This window comes from Vigna unguiculata, chromosome 11 (assembly GCF_037176805.1).
Source record: "Vigna unguiculata cultivar grain cowpea cultivar isolate G323 ecotype 2 chromosome 11, ASM3717680v1, whole genome shotgun sequence".
Classification (NCBI taxonomy): domain Eukaryota; kingdom Viridiplantae; phylum Streptophyta; class Magnoliopsida; order Fabales; family Fabaceae; genus Vigna; species Vigna unguiculata.
Window position 1 is genome coordinate 27,336,400 of NC_140802.1, and position 22,565 is coordinate 27,358,964.

The window sequence follows — 22,565 nt, forward strand, 5'->3', positions numbered from 1 at the left end:
ACCAAAACAAAAATAGATAAGGTTAATTTTAAAAAGTGCATTCTGTTTAATATGTTAGGTTGTATTGTACGACCATTCTAGAGAATCTAAGTCACTATTCCTCTTACGTCTTCACAAATATTTTAAATTCTGAAAAGTTAAGATTTGACTGATTCTCAATTTTATATTTCAAAAGATAAATTTTTTAACCTATTAAGCATGTACACTTTTATCTAATAGTTTTGTGTTGTGATAGCATCTATTAAAGAGATGGAACATTTATTATGTGCCAGTGCATGATAAAATAATAATGTTTAATTTTAACAACATGTTGAAATTAAAACGGTAGATTCATATGGATCGTCAATGTTAATTAGTCGTTGATGATGTTGAAAATGTGATTCGTAGGATACTTACCCTTCTTAATATTCTCTTCAAAAGCTTAAAAAAAGTTATATATAAACAACGGAAAAATATGTTTTTATGGAAAAAGTACGTTTGAAACAATGCTTTATTCAGCTTCTTTTGGGTTGAAATGGAGTTTTTACAGGTGTTGACACGTGTTTTCATATGCTATGAATAATTTTGTCAAACATTGAAACGTGTTTCAAACCTCCTATATGAATGCGTTGTTAATGGAAATGTGTAGAATTAGTACTGAATAATGACTTAAACATGTTTGTCAATTTTTTAACTACCCTTTCACACGAATGATTATAATAAAATTTATAAACTCTTTGTACAGTCCAAATTATTGAATAATATTGTGAAAAAAAATGTAATATTTACTTTTTTTTTTAATTTTATATATTGTAATTTTAAAAAAAAAAATGGGTTTAAACAAAAACAGCATCAACACAGGCTTCGGATCGAAAGGAAGAAATATGAAATAAAACAGTGCTTGATTGGGCATTTACGTTCTGCACCCCATAATTACTAACGCAGCTGCATAGTTTTGATTATTTGTTTTAAAAAATTTCACAAGTTTTTTGAAATTTGCAGAATAATTTTCAAAATAGAATATTTGGAAGAGAACTTGTAGAATAATATTTTCTGAATAAGATTTTCAAGTTATATAAACGCTTTTCTTTATGAACTTTGGAATGAAATTTTCAAAACAAACTTTTCAATGCATATCAAATATATTTCAGAACAAAATTTTTAGAACAAACTTTTCCAAATTTATAAGATACTTCCCAGCTTTCCGTCAAACTTAACTCAACGTTTTAATGTATGTTTGGAATTCCGTTGTAAAAGGTTGGTTTCGTAAAATGCAACGTAAACGTAAAAGCATATATGTTCTTTCTTTGATTGTAACAATTCTCTTGGGCATTTTTATATTCTATGAAACATAAATATTTTTTACCAAACAAATAGGTGTAATGAAACACCCCATTTAAATAATAATCTTAATTAAATGAAATGTCACACAGAAGAATAATATAAGAAGCAGGTCAGGAAGTATAATATCACTCCTTACAAATATTCAAGATAATAAAAATGAAAATACTGAAACACACTACGATGCCAATACAAAACAAAATATGAAGATCAATAGTATTCAAAATGAATGCCCAATGGGCAGACCAATACATGGGCTATAACCCTAAAAAAACTCGGACAGCGAAATCCAACCCAGATAGACTATGTAGCGGAATCTCCATTTCCCTGTTGGCCACAAGGAGTTCTCGCTTCTGCTCCCATCAATAAATTGATGATCATTGCAAAAAGAGAAAACCACACACACAGAACATACACAGAACATACATAGAACCTTCCATATGTGGGCAAACACTCCTCATATGAGGGTCTCCACACTTGAAGCACTAGACCTTGCCCTATTGTCAAGGGAAGTTCCTAGACCCCTGAGATTGATAGTGAGGTCTATTATACAGTTTCCTCCACTCCTCATGCCTCGGTTTGGACCAAGATCATCCGCCAATCCTCTGTTGTTGCGGGCGTTGAGCTTCTACCTCAATCTTCATCTTTTTCATCACTCTGGCCTTCTCTACCAACACAGCAAAGTCCTTGATGGATAGTGGGGCTTCCATCAAATGAGATCGTTTTCAAACTTACGGCATCTCCATTCTTCATCAAGTGGCATACTGTAAAAGCGACTGAGGTGTTTAAACCACTCTGTGTACTCTGCTTCTGACTTGCCTCCCTCAGTCAGCTGGAGGAACTCCACCTCCTTAGCGTATCGGATGTTGTTTGGAAAGTACTCGGAGAGGAACTTCACTCTAAAGGATTCCCATGTAATTGGCTCCTCTCTCTTCCATGATGGATTTCATACTGATCCACCAATGCTCGGCTTCCCCAGTAAGCATGTACACTGCAAAGGCCAACCTGTTCTCCGTAGGGCACATCTTGGTGTCAAAAACCATTTCCATATCCTTCAGCCATTAGTCCGTGACGTCAGGACTAGTCTTGCCTCCAAACTTCACTGGGTGATACTTCAAGAAGTCCTCCAAACTCCACTCCCGTTCTAGGGGTCGTGGTTCAGGACTAAAGGCAGAGGCATCTTTCCTATTCTCCTCCACCTATCGGAGGGCTTCAATATGCTGCCTATGGGCATTTTCAATAGCTACTTTTGCAGCCTCCATCTGCTGCATCACCAGTTCTTACTGCTCCAACGATGCTGTTTGTCGCTGCATTGATGCCTCATGTTGTTGCATCATGGCAGTACTCTACTAAGTCATAGCCGCCACCATGGTTTCTATCGCCCTAGCGATATCTGGTACGTCGCTCTAAGAATATTGAGGAGTTCTACGCGGAGGTGCCAGATCATTGGCACATAGGAAAACCATTAGTCAAACTTGATCAAACAAAAACATAACTAAAGACACTAAGAAAACACAACGAAAGCTAAGCGGACACCCAAGTTCATAGACTCTAAGGAATGACCGCTCTGATACCATAAATGTAACACCTCATTTAAATAATAATCTTAATTAAATGAAATGCCACACAGAATAATATAAGAAGCAGGTCAGGGAGTATAATATCACTCCTTACAAATATCCAAGGTAATAAAAATGAAAATATTGAGACATACCACGATGCCAATACAAAACAAAGTATGAGGATCAATAGTATTCAAAATGAATGCCCAATGGGCAGATCAATACATGGGATACAACCCTAAAGAAACTCGGATAGCGGAATCCAACCCAGATAGACTATGCAGCGGAATCTCCATTTCCCTGTTGGCCACGAGGAGTTCTCACATCTGCTCCCATCAATAAATTGATGATCATCGCAAAAAGAGAAAACCACACACACAGAACATACAACAAGCAAAAAGGGTAAGCTAGAGTAGGAAAAACATTTTATCATACGAATTGCATACATTTTCATAATCAAAGATACATGCCTAAGCCAATCATGTGATGACTCGCACACAATACACTAAGACTCAGAGACGACTTATCTGGATACATATAATTAGTCGGATTCACCGATTGCTTGCACTTGTGGTGGCCTCTACTGCTCTACCAAGCTAATTGTCAAAGGGTCTCATTCTACCACTCACAAGGTTAGCCTTAAAGTGTTCCAGGCCTCCTGCTACTCTTCTCACTTGAGTCAGTACGCTCTACGTGAGACTAACTGACCCTTTAGAGTGTCAAGATCCAATCCTTACCTTGAATCCTTAATAAATTATATAATGAGGCACCACCACGAAACTCCCACTAACAGGAGTCATGAAATTACGTCCTAACCAATGAGGCACCACTATGCAACCAACGTGGAATTACATCCTGACCAATGAGGCACCACCATGAGATCTCACCTAGAGATTCATGGAATTACGCCCTGACCAATGCGGCACCACCACGAAACTATCGTGGAATTACGTCCTGACCACACCAACATCATGTTCCATCAATCAATATAACATTATTGCTCATACCAATTCCATGTCATTTTCATAACCAACCATCCCATACTCATTACATGCCAAGATCATGTCAAACTCATCATTCACAACCCATAAACCATTTTACTCATGCATATTCACTCATCACATGCTATAACATAACAATCCAACCAAACATGTGGCAAACACCCAAAAACAAAGAAGAAAACAAGGCCCAAACACTTTCTCGCCCAGCTCTCGCTCAGGCTGAAAGGCCTCGTGTAGCATCCCGACCGGATATTACGCATTTAAATAATAAAATAAAGAAAATAATAATTAACTTCATTTAATGAAACATCATTTCCCAAAAGTACGAGAAATTTAAAACTTTTATTACACTAGTACTAGTCCAAAAACCATAATTATAAAATTCCATTATCATTATAAAAGTCTAGCAATGTAAAAGACTACAATTTATTCAAAACACAGTAAAATCATCAAACATCCTATTTTAAAGCCTAAACAACATATACCCCTAAACCCTCATCATATTCATACAGCGGTATACTGAAATTACTCATACAACATCCTAAAAACAATCAATCAACCTTCAAGGCATATCATATATGCATAGCACGAAATTCCATGGCTTATAAGCATACAAACATACAGTCAGTTCATAAACCAAAGAAATCAAACGCAGAAGCTCCCCTAACCTGGATGTCTTTTCGTAGAAAAATGCAAATTTTTTAAGAATCCCTCCTTGATCACTAGACAGCCTAAGACCTCCCCTTTAATCAGCTCTCAATTGCCACAATCCTCCTAACTCCCTCTCAAATTTTGCACACTTCGCAGAGCTGCCCTTCTGCTAGGGTTTTCTATGCCTTTTCACATTCAAGTCACAACCAATTTCTAGCAAAAAGAGTTAAATTTGGGTTCACCAAAGTTCGAACCCATACCATGCTCATCATCAAATCATTGCACAACCACTCAAGCAATTCATGTTTCTTGACAATTCCTATAAATATAGGGTTACATTATCACTCCACATGATCACTCATATTATTAAAAAACAATAATAAAACAAACAACACATAATTGACATACATAGGACACAAACCCAAGTCTTTTCACACAAAAAAGTACTCTCAACCATTTGAGCTAGCACTTTTCCACGTCACATCAATCAATATTTAATGTCATAAAGGCTCCCACTACCTACATTTATTAATTAATTAATTTTCACATGTCTTACACCTCGCTCAGGCGAGAGGCTTCTCTTGCTCAAGCGAGCTCCTTTCGCCTAGGTGAGGGCTCGAAAAGTGGGAACAATGGCCTTAGACGAGACCTCATCGCTTGAGCAAGATGGACTCTCGCTCAAAACAGGAGCTAGTCTCCTGAGTGACAGCTCGCGCAGACAACCTGGGTGAGTTGCTTCTAATCTCGCCTAGGTGAGACACGCTCGCTTGGGCGAGAAAACTAGAATCCTCCACTATTCACGCGTGCTTAGTTCAGTCCTTCAGCCATACCAACATACAGTTCATCCTCATACCATCATAAACTTCACCCAAGCATACAAATTCACAAAAAACAATAGTAACAAGCTAATATGACTTTAAAACGCAAAACCCTAACTTCCTTACAGAAAAAGCTAGTAGAATATCTCGACATCCAAACAAGTGAGTACGACAGACCACGAAGTAGATTCACGAGCTGAAAAACAACGGAACAAATTCGTGAAGACAAAGCTGGAAATGAAGAAAGTACGATAGAGAATCAACTTACGTGGACAAAAATGAGGTCGAGCTAACTTGAACTTGAATGAACTCCAAACCCTAGCAGAGAAACGTTGTTGTTCTAAGAGAGGGAGGTTGTTTTTCTGAAAGTGAAGTGAATGAGGGTATTAGGACAATTTAGGGTCTTTGGCTTCCTATGGACCAGCCTAGGCCTAACTGATTTGGGACAACTTTAAACATTAAAGCTAAAATATAAGTGGGCCTTACATTTAACTTTAAAAATATTTTAATCTACATTTTAACTCTAAAACGACAAAACAAACGTCTCTGGTAACGATGACATGGACCATGTTGCAGCGAGGGCGGGGGTTTTAATCTTGTTACAAGTATGCGGGGTGCAGGAAGCAAAAATCGATTATTAAAAACGCGTTAGGCCCATACAATATAGAAGCCCAGAACGACTTTTTTTTTTGTTAGGGCTACTGAATGTAATAAAGATTGTTCTTAGATTTGTTTTTCCTTTCCAATATTTTCCATCCTAATTATTTTCTGTATTCATCTAAATAACATATATTCGTCCTTTATTTTTCTCTCTCTATTTTATTCCATATAAACATGTATATCTAACTCACGTTTCTCAAAACAATAACAAATATATTGTGAAAAATGAAAAGAAAAACTATTATAGAAAATATAAATACTACGTTAGTTAATTACATGCAAAGCCAAAAATTATAAGTGAGAGACTCTGATCTCAAAGATCAATTTTATGAGAATAAATTAAGGATAAAATTGCGTAATAAAAATCGGTGTTGTTGAATAAATTCATGAGACCTTTCCAGTTTCTGGGGTTTAAAGAAAAGTGTCATGGGACAGAAGGAATTTAGTTAATTTTTTTAATATTATGTAATAAAAAATTATCATATGATTGAGAATTATCAACAGATCATAGAAAATGTTGACACAATGATGGCATCTGTCTAACCTTTGGACAATCTTAATATTAAATACTTACTTTAACTTTTATTAAAAAATAAACTTAAAAGGGGGAAAAATAGAACTCAAAAAAAAAAAAAAATGAAACAGGGGCAAGTATGTGATGAGTATATCATGGATTACTTTTTCGGTAGTAAAGATCAAATTTTCAATTTATTCTCATAACTCTTGGCCCGCCATGTATTTCATGGATCCAAATTGAGTCCAGCTAATATGCACTGTAATAATTAAGGATATGTTTGCTTGCTTCCTAAAATTTTTTAGGAAAGGAAAAGATTGAGTAAATTTATTATAAGTTAAAATTCAGACAACTTCAAAATAAATTTTCAAGAGATTAACATTTTTTTTCTTTGTTAAAGTGTTTATGGTTTTTATTCCCAAAAGGTATTGTATAACGAAATAAACGAAAAGAAAGAATTAGTATCCAACCCGTAAACGTAGGGAAATTTGTTGTGGGAGAAAAAGAAGTGTTGCTTAAAAGTCATAGACTTTTAGGTAAGATTATTTTAAAGAATTTCTGTGAGAAAAAAAATATATATCAAAAAATTAATTTTTTTATTAGTTGATATTATTTTTGGTACAATTTAAAAATAAAAATTTAGAAATATTATGAGTTTTCACACATTAACTAATATACAAACTAATTGTAACAATTTATTTTATTTTATTTTTTCACTAAAATTCTATAAGTCCTTACGAATTCATCCAAACACCTTTGTCAAAACCATGTAATTCACTCATATAAGAAGAGAGAAAAAAAGAAGAAGAAGAAGATACTATATTTATTCAGTTCTAAGCAAAGAAAAGAATGAAGTGGATGAATGGAGGCACAGAACAATAGCACATGCACTACGTATCTGTGAATCACATGACATAGCTTTGAGACCCTACAAAGTATAATTTTCTGCTTCCTTGAAGCTCATGCAATGTCATAGTTGCTATCTTTGCCTTCAAGTTATAAACATGTGTCTGTGTCTACCATAGATGTTCATATACACAGAAAAGAAAAAAAAAAAAAAGAGAAAAATCTGCCATTAAAGTGAAGATTTAATCTTCTTCATTTTAGAAGATAAAGTAAATTTTGTAGAGGAAAATCAAGTGTTTATATTCTATGCATGACTTCACCAACCAACTTGATGTTATTTTGATTCTTCAAGTTTTACACGTTCCCTAGGTCATTAAGGCAATGTAAATGCAACGAAGTGTACACGGAAGTGTTATCGGTTCTAAAGTATTTCTGCAAGCAGAAAAAGTGTTACGGTGTGAAGAAAAAAGCACGAAAATAATTTTTTTTTCTTTTTTTTACTCTAGGATAAGTTTTTTATGTTGATTCAAATTTTAATCGATATAACATATATTTTAATGACACTTAGAAATGATATAGAAAGTTCTATCTCATTTATAGATAGATCAAAACTTTCAAACTAAGGTCATTAAATGATTTCTTTTTTCATTTATATAAATTTGAAATAAGTAATTAAAGGAACCTCAAACCTTTTTTTTATATAAATTTATTGGTGAAAAAATACTCAAATTTATAATAACCATCATATAGTATTAGTTATCTAAAATAACTTTGTCAATTCAAGAGTTAATTTTGAATAGCATTTTCATATATTTATACTTTGAATCTTCTTAGTTCTATAAAACCTACAAGACCCTTGCAACTCCCCTTTTCATTTATAGCCTTGCATCCCATTTCCTCGACATTATATCCAACCATATGTTTTAATAACCATCCATTCCTTAGTCAAGACCTATTATTAATGATAATCGATTATCTCAGTTAAAAGTGATTTTTTTTTTAGAAAAACCTCTCTGATAATCAATTATCACTATTGATAATTGATTATCATTTATTGATAATAGATTATCCTGACTGATAATAGATTATCACAACGAAAAAATGTTTTCAGAAAAGTTTCTATGATAATAGTGATAATTGTAAGACCCACGAAATTTAATTAATTAAATAAATAATTAATTAATAAATGCGGGAGAGTAGTGTATTTATGACATTAATTTCTGTTATGTATAACGTGGAAAAGTACTAGTTCAAGTGGTTGAGAGTACTTTGATTGTTTGAAAGGACATGGGTTCGAGTCCTATGTATGCCAATTGTATTTATTTATGTTATTATTGTTTTAGTAGTCTGTTGGACCCAAATGTATGCATATAATGGTGTTGTGTTATGGTTATTCTGTGATTGTGTAAAGTTGGGTTATTGGGGCATAATTTCGTGTCCAATTATGTTCATATGCCTATCTAAGTGGTGTTGTGTTATGGTTATTCTGTGATTGTGTAAAGTTGGGTTATTGGGGCATAATTTCGTGTCCAATTATGTTCATATGCCTATCTAAGTTGTGCTGAATGAATTGGTATGTTTGGGTTGTGTTTTGAGTCCCTGGTGCAATGTTGTATGCGTGAATTCAGTGCCAGAACCTGCAATTTTCGCTCAGGCGAGCTAGGCTCGCCTAGGCGAGACATGCAGAGACTCATAACCCTCTCTCTGCTCGAGCAGTTCGCTCAGGCGAGGTGTTTTGGCCTTGGGCGACAGACTATCTTGCTTAGGCGAGGGTGACTTGCCCAAGCGAGAATTCGTGTGTTTTGGTTGCACATCTCGCGCAGGCGAGGTTTATTGTTTAGGCGAAGAGGCGTCTTGCTCAGGCGAGAGTTTCTCGCCCAAGCGAGAGTGCGAAGAACGTTCTAATGGGAGTTTAACATTCAGCCCAAGCGAGAGATGAAGGTCTTGGACGAAACGTGATCTCGCCCAAGCGAGTGTGACTCGCCTAAGCGAGGGTTCGTGGTTGGTTTTAGGTATGGTGCTCGCTCAGGCGAGGTAACCTAGCCTAAGCAAGAGGAGCTGGAATGCTTAGGCGAGAGTTGGATGTTAAGCACAGGGAGGGATGAATGACATGTTCAGAAGTGAAATGGTTGCAATATTGGGTTGATTGGTATTTGAGTGATGACAAGGAATCTACAATGTTCCTAAGATATCTCGATGGTGAGCTTGCTGGAGTTCCATGGGTGGTGGCCCGGAACGTATCCTTGAGTTGTGGCTCAGGATAGGGGTAAACACGCGACATTCTATGGGTTGTGACCTGGAATGACTACTAACATGGTTGTGGCCATGTGAAAGGACTGGAACGAGGTTCTCTGATATACTTCACTATGCATGGTGGTGGCCATGTGGTGGGAAGGTAACGAGTCTTCCACGAGGTGTATCGATGTACATGGTTGAGGCCATGTGATGGGAATGAAGTAAGCGTCGCGGGACATGCAAGGATATTATATATGGTTGTGGCCATGTGGTATAAAGGAAGAGTTTTATTATTGATATAATGTTTTATCTATTATACATGTATATGTGTGTGTTGGTACACTTTTATATGTTTCTTCTATTAGCTCACCCTATCTGCTTGTGTTTGGCGATGATCGTGTACGCGGTACATGTGAGCAGGTGATGATGCAGGTGGAACTGGTGAGGCTTAGCTGCGGAGAGGGGATGATCGTGGGATTTTATTTCTATGTTTTCTTGATTTTGGACTTTTAATAATATATAAAAAGTTGATGAGATTCCGAAATATTATTTCATTTTGTACGTTATGAGACAATGTTTATTACATGATGTTAAAAGTTTTAAATTTCCCTGGATTTTGGGAAATGAGGTATTATTAATTATTGTGTAATTAATTCCTTATTTATTTTATTTTATTAAATTCGTAATATCCTGACGGGATGTTTCAATAATCGATTATCTGTGGCAGTTGTGACTTAAGTTTTCATATTCTTAACTTAATTTCTAAATAGGCTTTTATAAATAAAGTGTTAGGCTTTTCATTTGAAAAATATAGAATTTAGAGAAGTTTGAGTACTTGAGAACTCTCTATGGGAAGACTTTGAAAAATCTAGTGTGGGTAGAGCGATAACTTTTATCAAGTGAGATCTTGAGTGATTGATTGTTACTGTTGTTGCTAGGAGAAGCCAATCATCCTTTGTGTGATTCAAGGGAGGTGTTCATTCTTTGTGTGATTCAAGAAGGTGTTTCTTGATCTCTTGTGTGATTCAAGAGAGGTGTTCATCCCTTGTGGATTTCAAGGGAGGTATTTTCCAAACCCTATTTTTTCTTATCATTGATTGTAAGTTTGGTTTATTTTAGTGATTGAGTTAATCTCGTTTTTTAGAGATTAACAACTGGACGTAGGGTCTTTTTCATCTGAACCAGTATAAATACATTGTGCAATTTTCTCTTCCCTACTCTCTTTATTTTACTATGATTATTAAAATAGAGGAAATAATTTTAATTGATCTTTGATATTAAAAGGGAAAATTTTTTAAAGCACAATTTTTATTAAGAACCCAATTCACCGCCCCTCTTGATTTTTGTCCAAATGTTAATCATTCCACTACACATTTTTAACAATTGGTATCAGAGTTTGCTTTGATAGTTTTTCAAATTTTTCAAAAATGGTTGGACAAAAGCAAACTTCTGCAGAGGGTGCTTCTATTAATAGACCTCCACTTTTGACTAGTGAAAATTATCCTTTCTGGAAATTCAGGATGCAAATCTTTTTAGAGTCTATTGATAGAGGTATTTGCGATGCTATTTTAAATGGTCCTTTTCTTCCTACTATTACTGTTAATAATTTGCAGGAATCTAAGCCTTTTTCCCAATGGACTACGAAAGAGAATATAAGGGCACAATATGATGTTAGGGCTATAAATATAATTTCATTTGCTTTATGTAACATCCCGGATGGATATTATGAATTTAAATAAATAAAAATAAAATAGATAATAATTACACATTAATTTATTCTGCCATTTCCAAAAAAAATGAGGGAAAATGAAAACTTCTATTAAAATCTCCATTAATTCAAAAACCACAGTACATAAATATCAACTACAAGTTCTAAGTCAAATAAAAATAAACATTCACAAAAATGTCCAAAATCCATAAATAATAAAACTCGGATAAAGCTTTTCCCATGCTAGTCCCGCTCTGACTCTATGCCTCACCAGAACCACTTGCAACATCATCTACTCCTGTGTAAGGCATTACACGATCATCGCCAAACACAAGCATATAGGGTGAGCTAACATTATAAAATTCATATATACAATTCAGATATATAAGCACAAACAAATCAAAGGAACTTTATCCTTTGATTTCATACCACATGGCCACCACCATGTTATCCATGTTCTACGTCTTTAGATGAATACCTCAAGATGTCTTGTGTCGCAACCGAAATCGTGATGGGACGACCAACCAAAAAAGAAAACGATTTTGAAAATAGATTTGGAGTGGCCCCATAGTTATTTTGGAAAACCATGAAAATAAAGCAAGTATGTGAAAAACCAGATTTTGGATCCGAGAGTCGGTTACGCCTAGGAAATGTGTTAGCACCCTACAGTGCCAGCCCGAAGGTGATACCTTTAATTAGAAATGAAAAGTTGATGTGGTCTTCAAAATGTTAATTTTCCTAAAAAATAATGAAATAATAATATTATACAGAAACCAAAACATTCTTTTGATTTTTTTGGGCCCGACAGAACACTATTTTGAAAATGATTTTGGATTTTTGGGAAGTGAACCTGCCAAGGACTGACCTTGCTCCTACGTATCTCACAATGGAGAATCAAGGATCACGTAGTTCTTATGAGATTTTTTTTGGATAGAAATGTTGATATTTTTTTATTTTTGAAATTTTATATTGTTTGGTATTTTTGAATTATTTGAAAAATCAGTATTACATGACACGAGTGGCTGGACAGACACCAAAAAAGAAAATAAAGAAAACATTTTTAGTATTTTTGGATTTTTTTCTATTTTTTTGTAATTTTTTATAATTTAAAATATTTTTTGTTTTTCGTTTTTTTAGAAAATTATAAAGGTGGAATTTAATAAAAAAAAGGAGAAAAGTGAAAAAACAAAAATAGAAGGGTGCCGGAGTAATGTGTGAGGTGCATGGAGTAAACACAAAAACAGGTCCAAAAACAATAATCAAAGACATAAGGGGTGCAGGACTATCACATGTGGGGGACTATCCCTCTTGGCGACTCAACCACTTTGTTCTCGTGCACGCATCGAAACCTAACCCCGAGAGATCGTCGCCCCCACTGCAACCGGCCAAAGACGTCACAAGCGACACCGGTGTCCACCACGGGCGTTGATATCGAGAACCCAGAGATGATTGACCTTCACTCTCCCTCCTCTCATGTGCGACTCGGACTTCCTCTGTGCGAGCACCCAGGGCCATTAGTGTGCATCCTTCGTTCAAAGCTTTGACTCACCGACGACAATGCTATGATTGGTTGTGGCTGATTGGGGAATATGGGACTTGACTGTTTGGCACTAGAATGAGGGCACTGGTTTGGTATGAATGGAGATTCTCTATTCTTTGATTATACGTAGGTGAATGATAAAGATGAGTAAAGAGGTTAAGTGATGATGGAAGAGTGTGGGATAGTGATGATGATTTTGTGCCCTAGAGGTGTATAGAATACGAAGAGGGTGTGGTTTTTTGCGTGAATGTTTCCCTTGTGGGAGTGTGAGTACGATGAAGGTTTTGAATGAATGGAGACAAGGGTGAAGATAATGACGAAACAACAATTGAACATGAAGGAGGAACGTCGTGATTGGAAGTGTGTGTCGGTTCTGTCATGGAATGAAGATGATGAATGGTGTTGATGTGTTCTGAAAAAGGCCACGACTTTGGGTACTTTGGGTGCGTGGGTGTTTATGTGTGAATGAGGGAGATTAATGGAGGGTAGAAGATGAAGATGTGATGGATTCAGGAGCCTGGTCTCTACATTCTACACTTGTTTGCTTATATATATATATTTTTTGTTAGATAACACACTCGAACGCATAAGAGAAGGAGAACGGTGTGGGGACGAATGGAAGAAAGGGAATAACGGTGGTGGTTAAATACTTCACCAACAATGGGGCACATGACACATTTGCATCATAAGCCAAACAATCAAATAGATAAATGCAGCAAGCACATTATATCATGCTTGTTCATGGCATTCAAGGATTAGAACGAAACATATGCTCAATCAAGTATCAGAGGTGCAATATTTCCTTGCTCGAGCTGCTTGTTTCTCCTCCCCTTCTTTGTTGCCTCTCCCAACTCTTTTCTGTCCTCCCTTCTATATTGAAAATTGTGTTCGAGCTCTATTCTATAGAGCATATGAAACTTTTGTTTTTTCCAAAATGTGGCTCAATCCCCTAATGTAGCATTTTCCCCCTCTCTGTCTGGGAAGTTGCTTCTTACCATCTAACCAATAGCTGCATTGCTACAATTGCCTACCATGGTTGTTGCCGACAATGGTATGCACATACCAAACATTTTCTTTTTCCAAGCCAAGAAGCATAAATGGGGCAAAATAAGAACATTTTTCTATTTTTCCTTGCACGAAGGAGGAAGAGATACCAAAAGTAGCCATTGCAGCTTCGTTGACTTTCATTTCTCTCTTATTTTCAAATTTTTTATATACATATTTTTTGAAAAAGAAATAAAACGAGATAAAATAAAAAGGTAAACAAAATATGATTAAAAATAAAATTAAAATTAAAATTAAAGGTAAAATTAAAATTAAAATTAAAATCAAAATAAAAAATAAAATAAAATAAATTAAACAAGATAAACTAAAAACACAAGATAAAGAAACCAAGATTAAATAAAATAAAACAAGATTAAATTAAATTAAAGTTAAAATGAGATGAAAGTAAAAGTAGGAATATATCCATACTCAAATCAATGTTTACTACTTTTTTTATTATTCCCTCCTCTTCCTAATTATTTTCTACAAACAAAACTATTTCTTACCCGGACGAAATTGGGTGTTGACACGTTGCTGCCACACCTACAAGCCACAACTTGTAGACCACATGCGGGAAACCTACTACGGACCACACTCTGTAACGCCAGGTGAAGTTTCCAATAAGAAGCATAGTTTGTAATGTCCCTAAACTACCAAACTCGTAAGTTAGATACTAAGAAGGGCAATCTTTCTGGACCCATTCGTACGAGCCACAACTCACACACTCACACCGGCAACACTCGCCAACCCGAGCCGCAACTTAAGGATTTCTCATGTTCATCCGCCATCCCAAGCCACAACTCAAGAGATGTCATTCTGAGCCACAACTCAAGGAATGTCACATGTTTACCCTTTATCCCGAGCTATAACTCAAGGGATACCATTTCGAGCCCCAACTCAAGGAACACTCCAGCAAGTCGATCTTTAAGGTACCACCAAAGCCTTGTAGACCACGCACATCCAAGCACACAACAGTCTATCATATGCATTATCGCTTGGCATTACCCCAAAGCCGCCAGGCAAAAATGAGTTGTAGACCGCCTGACAAAACACATCTGTCGCCAAGCGCCAAGCGCCTCTGATGCCACTAATTTTGTAGGTATCGCCTAACGGGACGATCTTCACCACCAAGCACCACATGCTCTAGGTTCCCTTTGGTTTTGTAGCTATCGCTTGGCCTAAGTACAAGTAATATGACCATTATACCTTAGCATATAAGTATACCTCATTTACATCTTGAACCACTCTATATAACAATCCAACTCCTAAATTATATTATGTCTCTTAATCATGTCAGTCCCTATTGTACCTTTAAACCTCTATTGCTTTGTCACCTTCTCTTATTTCAGCACACACACAAAATTTAGTATTCTCACTTAACCTCACCTCATGCCTTACTTACTCTTTTAACCCCATATTCAGCATTCCACAATTATAATTTTTCATACTCGCAATTGACTTCACATAAAATCCCCAGCTCACTATGCATTCAAAAATGCACAGTGCCACTGAATTGCGACTGGCTCCTGGTGGCAATCACGGTGCCGTCAGGCGGTTCATACACATTTTGGGAATTTCCCAGAATCCTCCTCCATCTAAGAACCCTAAGATCACCATCATCCTCATTTCACCCATTCAACAAGCCATAATACAATCAACTGCATCCAAGTATCAAATTAACATAAAACGGACCACTTTGAGTCCATTTCACGTTGCAATTGATTCTTAAACCCTAAAACCCCCAATTACTCAAACCATAATACAAGTACATACCATAATCATCCAATTTCCTCATATCACCTCACGATTTCACAATTAATCCCTTCCCTTTAATCAATTCATGATTAAAACACCTTTTTCACCGATTAAAAACAACTAGAACTCCAAAAACATCAAAGTCGAGCCAAATATGCTTGCGTCGCCTGGCAGGTGTTCATCACCGCCAGGCGGATTATCCAAACACCTAGAAAACTAGGTGAGAGGGGTTGTGGTGCCTGACGACCAGTTCTTGCCGCTAGGCGGTTCCTCACAGGAACCCAGAAATGCAGTGTATTTCATGAGTCGCTTGGCAGCTTTGAAGGCTCGTTAGACGATTTATGGGAAATTTCCAGAAACACGAAAATTACACAAAATTGGCAAATTATATGCATCCAATTAATCATACATCACACAATACAGTACAAAAGAATAGAATTCAAGTAGTCCAGCTCCCCTAACCTAGATTCCTTGCTTAGAAATGAGTATGATATTGGTCCTCCTTGATCAATAATGGCTTCCTTTAGCTCTTTCCCAGTTCAGCTCCTTTGTTTCACTCAATAACCATAGTTTTTCTCTGGAATTTCACTCCTCACAATGGTCAACAATGCCAAACACTGAAACCCTCTCTCCCACTCGTAATTGGACATTTAACTAAGCCTTAATTGTGTTTAATGGCTAAAACACGAAATTGCCATTAAAATTGGTTTTAATGGTTATTCAATAGTTGTCTTTAGATGTCTTCCTAGCCCTTGCAACTAATCTCTGAAATGGCTAGGGTTTTCTGACCCTTCACATTCATGCCAAAAAGAAGTTTTGGAAAAAAGAAAGCTTAATTCTTGTTTAGCAAGGTTTGAACCAACAACCATCCAATTCCAAAGTAAACGCACAACCAATTCAATCAATACATGTTTCATGATAAATCCTATAAATCTAGGATTATATTATCACTCATCATGATCCAACATTTTATCAAAATAAAACATAAATAAAATAACACACAATTTGAGCTAGTACTTTTCTACATCATACAAGTTAGTATTAATTGCCATAAAGGTCTCATTATAAGACCCACGAAATTTAATCAATTAAATAATTAATTAATTAATAAATACGGATAGTGGGAGCCTTTTTGGCATTAATTATTGATATGATGTGGAAAATTACTAGCTCAAATGGTTGAGAGTATTTGGTTGTGTGAGCGGACTTGGGTTCAAGTTTTGTGTATGCCATTTATGTGTTAAATAATTGATTATTATTTTAATAATATGCTTGATTATGATGAGTGATAATTTAATCCTATATTTATAGGAATTATTACGAAACATGAATTGGTTGAATGGTAGTGCATTGACTTGACATTTGCGCTAGATTGTGGGAGAGCTAAGGAAAACCATTGGTGATCAAGGAGGGAGCTCTAACATTGTCTTTTAAGCAAGGAAATCAGGTTAGGGGAGCTGAGCCTCGTAAATTATTGTATGCTTAGATTAATTACATGATGTATAACCTATATATCCAAGATTACTCTTCTGTTCACGTTAAATTTATGGGTTTCTAGAATTTTTTCAGAAACCACCTGGCGGGTGATGAACTGCCGCCAGGCAACTCATCGCTGCTATGTTATTTTTGGGTTCCTGAAGAGGAACCGTTTGGCGACAGTTGCAGGGGCAGTGATTGTAGAGGTGCTTGGCGCCTAACAGTACGTGTCCCCCGCCAGGCGGTCTAAAGGCCTGTTGCGCCTGGCGATTCGTGAGTAGCGTCAGGTGATATTGGTGAGGCAAAAGTGTTATGCTTGTTTTGGATGTGTGTGGTCTACAAGACTTTGATGATACTTTGAAAGTCAGCTTGCTGGTGTTCCTTGAGTTGTGGCTCGGAACGTATCCCTTGAGTTGTGGCTCGGGATAGGGGTTAAACATGTGGCATTCCTTGAGTTGTGGCTCAGAATGGCATCTCTTGAGTTGTGGCTCGGGATGACGGATGAACACGAGAAACTCTTGAGTTGTGGCTCAGGTTGGCGAGTGTTGCCGGTGTAAGTGTGCATATTGGGACGTTACGAATATTATTCGTATTGAGAATTCCACCTAGTGTTACAGAGTGTGGTCCATAGGATGGTTTCCCACACATGCTCTACTAGTTGTGGGTGGTAAGTGTAGCAGCAAGATATCTTGAGGTAATCATTAGAAGACGTAGAACACGGGTGACATGGTGGTGACCATGTTGTGTGGAACAAAGGATATGACTTCCTTTGGTGTGTTTGAAATTATATGTTTTGTATGCATATGTTTTATTTTGTTAGCTCACCCTATCTCCTTGTATTTGGCGATGATCGTGTATTGCATTACACATGAGTAGATGATGTTGCAGGTGGATCTGGTGAGGCATAAAGCCGGAGCAAGGCTAGTTTGAGAGAAAATTTATCAGAATTTTTATTATGTTATAAATTAGTTGTAAGCTTTTATATTATCAGACTTGGATATTGTGATTAAGTTTATATTTATGGTTTTTGGACTAAATTTTGGAGTAGTAAAATGTTTTGATTTTCCCGCGTTTTTGGGAATTGTTATTTCAACAATTGATGTTTAATTACTATTTCTTTATTTTATTATTTAAATTCGTAATATCCGACTGGGATGTTACACTCACTACCCGCATTAATTAATTAATTAATTAAATTCCTCGGGTCTTACATTCTTTCTACCTTATAAAATTTTCGTCCTCAAAAATTAAACTTACCAGGAAATAGGTGTGGATACAATTGCTCGTAAGGTCTTCCATCTCCCACGTCATCTACTAGGTTGCTTCGTCCTAGAGGACCTTCATAGTCTGAATCTCCTTCCTTTTGAGTTGCTTGACTTGAGAATCCAAGATTCTCACTGGTCCAACTCTCACTATCAAATCCTCGCGCACTTGGACATCCTCCTCCTCCAGTACATGTGTAGGGTCTATAATGTACTTCCTCAATTGTGATACATGGAAGACATTATGCAAGTTTTCCAAGTGAGGTGGCAAAGCAATCTCGTAAACTGTCAAACCTATCCTCCGTGTGATCTGGTATGATCCAATGAATCCAGGAGTCAGTTTTCTCGACCTGAGGGCTTTCCCAATGCCTGCGGTCGGTGTAACTCTGAGGAATACAAGATCATCTGCATAAGACTTATGCCTGCTCTAAGTGACATGCATCCGATCCTATATTATTTTTACCTTTTCAATGGTCTGCTGTAAAAATTTTGGGCCGAGTACTATCGACTCTCTATCCTGTTGCCAGTATAACAGTGTCTTGCATCTCCTACCATACAAAGCCTCTTATGGTGTCATCTTGATGCTGGAGTGATAATTGTTGTTGTATGTGAACTCAACTAATGGTAGTATATCACTCCAAGTACCCAGGTGATCTACACACACGTCCTCAACAAGTCCTCCAACGACTATATAGTTCTCTCAAACTGACCATCTGTCTGAAGATGATAGGCTGAGCTCATTCTTAGTTGCGTGCCTAAAGCTGCCTGTAGTGATTACAAAAATCTTGAGGTGAACTATGGATCTCGGTTTGACATAATGCTCGTTGGTACACCTTGCTACCTGACCACCTCTTTGACGTACAATTTTGCCAATTTGTCCAGGGACATCTTCTGATTCATCGTCAGGAAGTGTGCACATTTAGTTAACATGTCGACAATCACCCAAATGGAGTCATGGCCCCTCCCAAACCTTGGCAGATGTGTTACAAAGTCCATGGAAATGTTGTCCCATTTCCACTGAGGAATATCCAGAGGCTCTAACGTGCCACCCGGCCTCTAGTGTTCAATTTTCACTTTTTGACACACCAAGCAAGATGGCACATAATCCGCCACATTTGTCTTCATTCCCATCCACCAAAAGGATTTCTTCAAATCCTTATACATCTTAGTCATATCATGATGTATGTTAAGACGACTCTTATTCCCTTCTTCTACAATCTTCTTTCTCAGTCGTAGTCCCCATGAAACACATACTCTGTTCTTGAAGCGGAAAATACCATCCTTGTATGTAAAAGTTTATTGTTTGAGTTAAATTTGTGAATTCTGCATTCTGCATAAATTCCCAGGATTTTAGCGGACTAATTTGAAATTTTAATCGATTGTTTCATAACTCAAGAACAAATTAGTCTTTTGTTTTATTTTTTGATCGATTGAAAGTGTACTGTTCTACAACTTTTACATTCTAATTCTCCAGTCGATTTGATTCAATTAAAAGGAGTTTTATGCTTTCAAAAAAGTTTTAAACAGCTAATTCAACCCCCCCTTCTTAGCTTAAATCACCATTTCAAAACTAATAATTGGTATCTAGAGCAAGGTTCTTGAAAGATATTCAAGTTTGATTAAAAATCTTTTGAAATGGATGAAAATAAACTCCCTTTTTGCTGAAGGTGCCTCTATTCATAGGCCACCTATGTTTAATGGCATAAACTATCAGTTTTGGAAAATAAGAATGCAGATTTTCATTAAATCTATAGACAAAGGGATTTGGGATGCAATAGTTAATGGACCATACACTCCTAAATGTCTTGCTGAAAATAAGCAGGTGGACAAGCCTTGAACTGAATGGATAGATGAAGAAGGGAAAATAGCTCAATATGAGTGCAATGCAAAGAATATCATCACTTCATCTTTGAATATGGATGAAGTTTTTACGGTCTCCCAATGTAAGAGTATCATAGCCATAATTGTACATTTGTTTTTCTTTGTGTGATTTCATTCAATAGTATATCAAATTGTGTCTAAGACACACTTTTGACTATTTTTTACTTTTATTATTATTATTTTTATTTGTTGCTTATTTTTATCATGTAGAATATATTTTTGATATAATTATTTTTATTTTCTAACTTATTATTGTAAGTGTAATTTTATCACTATACAAAAGTTTCATTTAATATAATATAATAATTTAATGTCATTGTCTTGAATCTTGTTTATCATCATCCAAAATATATTAAAGTTTAAAAGATGAAAGATATATGCCAAATTTTAATTATTATTGGTTTAATCTTTGTTGTTTGTGTGATTTCTTTCAAGTGGTGTATTATAATTTTAATTAATGTATAAGAAAGAGATTTCATTAAAATTTAAAGAATGAGAGTAAAGAGACATTTGAAAATATTTTTAAATTTTATCAACTTTGTTCCATTAATGTTTGCAAATTTAACAAATATTTTGGTTTTCACGAAATTTTATTTGGTACTTTAATTTGAAATGTATACAATTATAATTATAATTTCTTTCTAAATATTTTATATTGAATAATATTTCCTTTTGATATTTTCCTTTGCATTTTTTTTATTTTATATAAGTTAATTAATTGATATCGAAATATTAAGAAATTAGATATGAGTACAAGCATCAGTACATACATATACACGTTATTTGAGGGGATGAGGATGAGAAAAAAATTTCATACTCGTTGTGTTTAGTTATGAGGTATGGATGCATTTTTTCATTGGGGACGAGAATGAGATAATGAAACTCGTTCTTGTCCTGCCCCATTGTTATCCCTAGTAAGTGTATTGACAACCAAAATTTATTGATAAATATCTTGATTTGGTCTTCTTCCTCATTCTCCTCCCACTCTTCTTTTTTTTTTTCGTTCTTCTTCTCTTCTTCTTTTCGGCCTTTTCCATTTAATTTATATAACAAATATTCTCGAAGATCTGGTGATAAAATTGGTGCTTATCTTACGGATTGATTTAACGAAAGAATTATCGGTAAATTAAAAAAAATACAATTATCAACAATTTTTTGTTGACAAATTAAAAAAATAAATTATGGATTATCCAAAACTCGATTACCAAAGATCGGAAAAAAAAAGTTATCGACAAATTTACCAATATATTTTAAAAAAAAATGCATTATCGATTAATTGATTAACGGATCAACGAATATATTAGTTAGTAATATATATTATAAATTATTAACAAATTTTATCAACAGTTTCATTGTTGACGAGTATTTTCTATCAAATATTAGCAACGGTAGTCTCCATTTTACTAGAAAAAAAAAAAATCCTCCGTCAATAATTTAAGATTTTTCTTATAATGAATTGAATGACAAAAATGAAATTAAGTTCTCTATTAAAAGGTATAAATAATCGAAATAAGAATCGGAGATCAAATTGGCAATCATGCATAAAAATGAAAATTATATATTAAGATGGAAATTATTTGCAAATTAATCGAAAAGAGGTTATTTACTTATTATAGTAAATAAAACAGAGAAAAATATATGAGAAGTTGAGGTTTTTACAACTATAACATATATTAATATTGATTAATGTATTTGAAGATTATAAGATTGATCAATATAAGATTGAATTTTACGAAAGTTTTTCTTAACATGATAAAATATCGGATTGTATTAGAACTGATTTAATATATTCAAATATAGGTTCTTTTGACATAAGAGATGGTGTAACCTTGGTGCTTGGTGATATTATCTTGTTTTTTTTTTTTCTATTTTTAGTTCATCTTTCTTCTAAAAATACACATGATAATTACAGTGTTAATTTAGCAGACATTTCATGTCTTCGTAACGATCTTATTACTCACAAGAAAATTGTTAATATAAACACCAACTAGCAATTATAAAATAATCGTAAAAACGAACTAGTAACTATAAAAGAAAAGGATGCAAAAGAGGTGTACCATAGAAAAAAAAAATCCTATAACTATAGCATTAAGGATGGACACCCTTTCGATTGTTAACATTGTTTTTTAATAAATATACTAACTATATTTTTCTTCATAACATTATGTGAAGTTTATATTTTTATGCATTTTAAAAATTAATTTTTTTCATAAAAAGTAGTAAGGAAATGTTTTTAACAGTGTCAATGAATTTGGTTTTCTTCAATTTCTAGAATTATTTTAACGCATCTAA

At 35.1% G+C, this 22,565-nt stretch overlaps 1 protein-coding gene across 1 annotated transcript; it reads right to left on the minus strand.

Moving 5' to 3' along the window:
• Positions 1-18,459: 18,459 nt before the first annotated feature.
• LOC146881681 (uncharacterized) lies at positions 18,460-19,292 on the minus strand. Its single transcript, XM_085669301.1, has 2 exons — positions 19,234-19,292; positions 18,460-18,778 (listed from the first exon to the last, which is right to left on the minus strand). The coding sequence occupies exons 1-2, from the start codon at positions 19,290-19,292 to the stop codon at positions 18,460-18,462; spliced, it is 378 nt and encodes a 125-aa protein (XP_085525427.1).
• Positions 19,293-22,565: the final 3,273 nt, after the last annotated feature.

Coding starts and splice junctions, on each gene's coding strand:
- LOC146881681 (XM_085669301.1), bottom strand. CDS start 19,292: ATGAATCAGAAGATGTCCCTGGACAAATTGGCAAAATTGTACGTCAAA. Junction 18,779..19,233: donor TACGTCAAAGAGGTGGTCAG/GTAGCAAGGTGT, acceptor TGTATTCCTCAG/AGTTACACCGACCGCAGGCA.